The 5,445-nt window shown below is 41.8% G+C and overlaps 1 protein-coding gene across 1 annotated transcript in view; it reads right to left on the bottom strand.

The window, feature by feature from the left end:
* Window positions 1–3,722, bottom strand: part of MEP1A (meprin A subunit alpha) — a 31,802-nt gene extending 28,080 nt beyond the window's left edge. Inside the window, exons 1-3 of the mRNA XM_013006772.1 lie at window positions 3,701–3,722; window positions 2,936–2,950; window positions 2,688–2,738 (exon numbers count right to left, since the gene is read on the bottom strand). Of these exons, the coding sequence (XP_012862226.1) occupies window positions 2,688–2,738; window positions 2,936–2,950; window positions 3,701–3,722 (88 nt within the window). The remainder of the gene's footprint in view (window positions 1–2,687; window positions 2,739–2,935; window positions 2,951–3,700) is intronic.
* Window positions 3,723–5,445: the final 1,723 nt, after the last annotated feature.

Here is a 5,445-nt window from a genome sequence, read left to right on the forward strand (position 1 = left end):
CTAGGAGAAAGTTGTATGTGTCGTCGGTGCTACATTGCACCCTGACTGGCTCGTCTCCTCCCTGAGACCCTTCCGTAAGGGGATGGCCAGTTGCCTACAGATGGGCTTTGGGTCTCCACTCCGCACCTCCCTCATTCACAATGATATGTTTAGGGCCCTCTCTTTCATTGAGTCATCTTGCCTCTCTTTGCTGTGGTGGGTGGGTTTTGTTCTGTCCCACGAAGAAAACAACGGTTCCCTCCAAGGTCAAGCTCAACATAATGCTCTTGTAAGAAAGAGGTTGAGCTGCGTGTGTATAGATCCATTCAAAACAGCACTTCCAAATACCTCCATCCTAGCATCACACTGTTTGTAACAACGTGAACCTTACAGATCCTCGTGGGAAAACTCCCTGAGTATTTAAAAGAAAGTCACTTGTTATCATAACCCCCAGGTGACCAAGAGCCGCCCCGTAAAACTCAAAACACTGGAGATAGGATCATTAGATGACACTTCTGTGTGCCTCACAGATGGGGAAACCAGAAAACCATCGCCAGGGGCTCATGTGACAACAAAGGCCCTGTTTGGAAAAGTTCAGAGCCTGGTGGTTTAGCGCTAGGAGTTCAAATGGTTTAGCGCTAGGAGTTCAAACCCACCCTGCTGCTCCCCAGGAGAACTATGTCGGAATCTGCTTCCATAAAGATTACCCCATGGGTGAAGGAAACCCTGTGGGGCATGTCTACCCTATCACATGGGCTCACGCTGAGGCAAAAACCACCCAGCAATAACTCAGGAGCAGGGTGAGGTCTTTGCAAATGCCACCAAGATGGCATCAGGGAGGACCATCATGTCTCTCCTACTATGAACTAAGCCTGTATCTGCTTCACCTCCTTTCACAGGGGCACATGTCCTGGCTTGGCTTGACCTCCATAACTCTGAACTGATCCACACGACAACAGTTCAAAGGAAACAATCACAGACTCAGTTGTGACAGACACCAGCATCAGGGCTTTCAGTTGTCTCTGCTGCAGAAGAAGCATGATGCGCCAACCCAGGGCTAGGCTTCTCTGATGCCTAGTGATGTGTTTTCTGACAGCGAGCCTGGCGTACTTGTGAGGTAGGGTTCATGCAGAGCGATAAGAGCAAGCCCACTCAGACCTCAGCCCCAATAGTTGGTGACAAGGATCATAAGGTCAAAGGTGGGGGGGATATAACAGGAGGAGCATATTCTCAACCCAAAGTAGTGAGTAATCAATGAGCTGCCCAAGTCCCAGTCAATTCATGACCCAAACCCCTTATCTAGAGGAGCCTCTTGTCCCCCCTTGCAAACTGTAAACAGCCCTGACCCCACTACCTCATTTGACAAAGTAAAACTCCATGGGGCGCCAAAGCTTTGGTAAGTGCTAAGTCGTTCATCACCACAAACACCTCTCCTTGCACAGGTCCTAACCAAGCACTCCCAGAATGCAGAAGCTGCTCCCTCATTTCCAAAGCCTGACAACAGAGGGAGAAGATGATGACAATGACGATGATGATGATGATGATGATGATCCGGCCTTGCTCCTCAACAATGATGAGGCTGACAGATTTCTCCAAGAAATGTATCGGTGGACTCGGTGTTCAAGAGAATGCCTGTTTACCTTTGCTCTCTTCGATGAGTCCCAAACAAAGAGTTGTCCATCAATAAACAAATAAACAGACAAAAATAACTCACTGCAATCGGGTCCATGCCAACACATAGCGACCCGAAAGGCCAGGGTAGAACTGCCCCTGTGATTTTTGAGTTTGCAACTCTTTACAGAGTAGAAAGCCCCATCTTTCTCCTGAGGAAGTTGGTGATTTCAAACTGCTCATCTTTCAGATCACAGTCCATCACATAACCTCTACACCACCAGGGCGCCTGTCGATAGGCAGGACTGGCCAAAAGAGGAGAAGAGCTTTTCTCCTCACTAAATATAAATAACTCTGGTGCCATAGTTATTACATGTTGGGCTGCTAATCCCAGGTCAGCAGTTCGACACCACCAGCTGCTCCATGGGAGAAAGATGAGGCTTTCTACTCCAGTCAAGAGTTACAGTCTTGGAAACCCACAGGGGCAGTTCTATCCTATGTAGTTGCTATGAGTCAGAAACAACTCGATGGCAGTGAGGTTTTTTAAACTATACTCATAGGAGCCCGAGTAGCATAGTGGATTATGCATGGGGCTCCTAAGCTCAAGGGTAGACATTTGAAACCACCAGCTGCTCTTTGGAAGAAAGATAAAGGTTTCTATTCGCATAATGAGTTATAGTCTGGGAAACCTACAGGGGCAATTCTACTCTGTCCTATGGAGTCACTATGAATTGGAACAGCCTCAGTGGCCCTGAGTATTAACTGTAACCGCGCCTTGTCTTTTTCTTTAGCAAGCAGAATCATTATTCACTTTCATGTTCAAAACAGAAACTGAAAAATACTGAAAATTTTTACAAATGGAAACATGGTATGATCTCCAGATCTATCTTGGACCCGGTCACTTTCTTATAAAATCTGATGTGACCATCTTTCTCTTTTAGTTTCCAGAACTCTGCAAATCCCTAGGAAAGCACCGATTCCCCTTCCTCCCCCAACGTGACCCATCACAGTATTATCCAGGGGCGTGCTTTTCAGTCACGTTAACACTGGGATCTCTCACTAGTCCAAGGCATTTCTAATCCATCAACGGAACCCACCTAAATTGATTTCTGTAATGTCCTTCTGTTCAACAAAATCGCCACTGGGCACTGCGGAAAGTGGAAAAAGAAGTTACTGGTCTTGCCAAACAGATAAACATCCGGAGACAACTCTTCACATTTCAGTTCTTCCTCACCATTTCCTCCAGCAAGAGATGTAATCTGAAAGGGAATCGACACACGGCGAGTGAATAATGTCCACCAGAATCAATATTCCTAAACACACACGTGAGCAGAAATGGACTTACCGATACAGCTGTTACCTGGGCAAGACACCAGGTGAAAGAAAGAGCCCGCGTGAGTCGAGCCCAAACCATTGTTGCAGGTGCCTGGAGGTTCTCTGACTGCCAGCAAGTCCTTTCGAACCTTCCCTTATTTGTCTTATTACTCAGCAAACTTTGACCCTTCCTTATGCACTGCGGCATTCAAACAGGTGGCCAAACTAAATGTCATTTGAGGGCAAGGACTAAGTTTAACTTAAAAGTTCAAATGTCGGAGACCGGAGAGAAGTTTTTATAAATTTACTCCTGAGATCGTCATGTGGAAATCAGAAGCCTGCCTGTTTACAAAATAAATAAAGCCTGTTTCTGTAGAATCACTTCTGTCCTAGAGGACAGAGTGGAATGGTCCCATGGCGTTTCCAAGGTTGTAATTTTCACAGAAGCAGATGAACACATCTTTTTCCCCAGAGGCTGCTGGTAGGGTCGAGCCGCCGACCTCTTGGCTAGCAGCCAAAGACCACCAGGGTCCTTTAGCTTCTCCCACAGTAGCAGTGGCATCATAAAGTATAACAGGTAAAAGACCACCTTCACAATAGAATTAAGGACCATCTGCAACATGCTTATCAAGTACTTAGATCTAGGGAAAGATTCATTAGAAAATTTTTTGAAACATTGTAAGGCCATCATAGAAGACCTTTCAAAACATACAACTAAATATTTATTTTTTAATAGGCCAGAGTCACAAAGGTCCAACTTACAGACAAGCCTTACTTTCCCTTTCTAAAAACTCACTGTCGAGTTCATGCCAGCTCATAGCGACCCTACAGGGCACGGTAGAACTGCCCCTGTGAGTTTCTGAGACTGCCGTTCTTTACGGGAGTAGCAAGCCTCGTCTTTCTCCCTTAGAGAGGCTGGGGGTTTCAAACTGCCGATCTTGCAGTTAGCAGCCCAATGTGTAACCAAGACACCACCAGGCTGTAAATTTGCCCTCACTTAGAAAAAATTGAACCAACCCCTATTAGCAGCAAATTCTTCATCACTTGCACCTTCACTTGCTTCTAATGCAGCTTTTAAATCATCAAAAAGAACTTTTCTTGCACTAAAACCCAAACCATACCCACAGCTGACTCACAGAGACCTTAGAGAATAGGGTTTCTAAGGCTGTAAATCTTTACAGAAGATATATATCTATATCTCTATATCTATATCTATATCTATATCCTTAATGGATGAGAAAACCCAGGATAATAAATATGGTGATCCTTTCCATATTACCCTAGAATTTTTATGTCATTCCAATCAAAATTTTAGCAGGGTTTTCAATGGAAATTCACATAAATGAGTTAACCTCTAAGAATAGATTTAAAACTGGATTTCTGAAAAAGAAGAAAAAGAACTGCCTTACCTGAACATCTAGAACTTTTATAAAATCCTGGTAATTAGAGAAAGTGTAATTGCAAGTAAGAAAGATCAATAGGTCTAAAGAATGGAATATCAACCCAAGTCCACTGATATCAAGTTGATGCCGACTCACAGCAACCCTATATAGGGTTCCCGAAACTATAAGTCTTTATGGGAACAAACCATCTTGTCTTTCTTCCATGAAGCAGCTGCTGGCTTTGAACCACTGGCCTTCCAGTTAGCACTCCAATGTTCATCCCACAGCACCACCAGGACTGCTTTACAACAGAACATAAAGTATAAAGTACAGGCAAACGTGCACGGCACAGAGATGGCATATGAGAGTAAACACACACACACACACACACACACAAAACAAATACTGGAACTTTGGTCTCTTCAGTGAATGCTGTTGGAACAATGCAGTTTTCATGTGAAATTATACCACATAATTCACCAAAGTAAACTCTAGTTGAATTTAAAATATAAAAAGTAAAATTTTAACTTTGAGTTCAAAGAAAAAGGAAACTGCCATTAACTTTGAGGTCTTCAAAGTTTAAACAATAAACAAAGCATAGATCCTAAAGGAGTAGAAAAATCAATTTTACTATATCAAAACGTTTTACTTCTTTAAGTAAAAAGAGAAAACATGATTTAAAAATAGACCATAGAGTGCAAGATATATATATGACATATTTAAGTAGCTATATAGATATATAAAATGTATCTAGGTATGTGTGGCATATATAATATGTAATGATGTGTATATAGATATTTATATTAATAATATAAAACATTATATAGAAAATATATAATATGCATAAATTTTATAGTATAATATATAAATTATAACATATAAATATATGATATAAATATAACATGTAGTATATAAAGATCATAATATATGTTTTAATTAATATATAATAAATATATAGAATATAGATACATCTTTTATATAATTATATATGATAAATGTAGTTATATAAAATGAAATAGTATGCATTATATATGATATCTTATGTAAAGAGATAGAGCCATAACAACAGCACATGTGTATGTGTACATATGTGTGTGATTAGTAGCTGTTAGGTGCTGTCTGGTCGGAACTCACAGTGATCCTATGAAGAACGCCTGGT

This window comes from Echinops telfairi, unplaced genomic scaffold, assembly GCF_000313985.2.
Source record: "Echinops telfairi isolate 266 unplaced genomic scaffold, ASM31398v2 ScPeMD7_3533;HRSCAF=4204_1, whole genome shotgun sequence".
Lineage (NCBI taxonomy): Eukaryota > Metazoa > Chordata > Mammalia > Afrosoricida > Tenrecidae > Echinops > Echinops telfairi.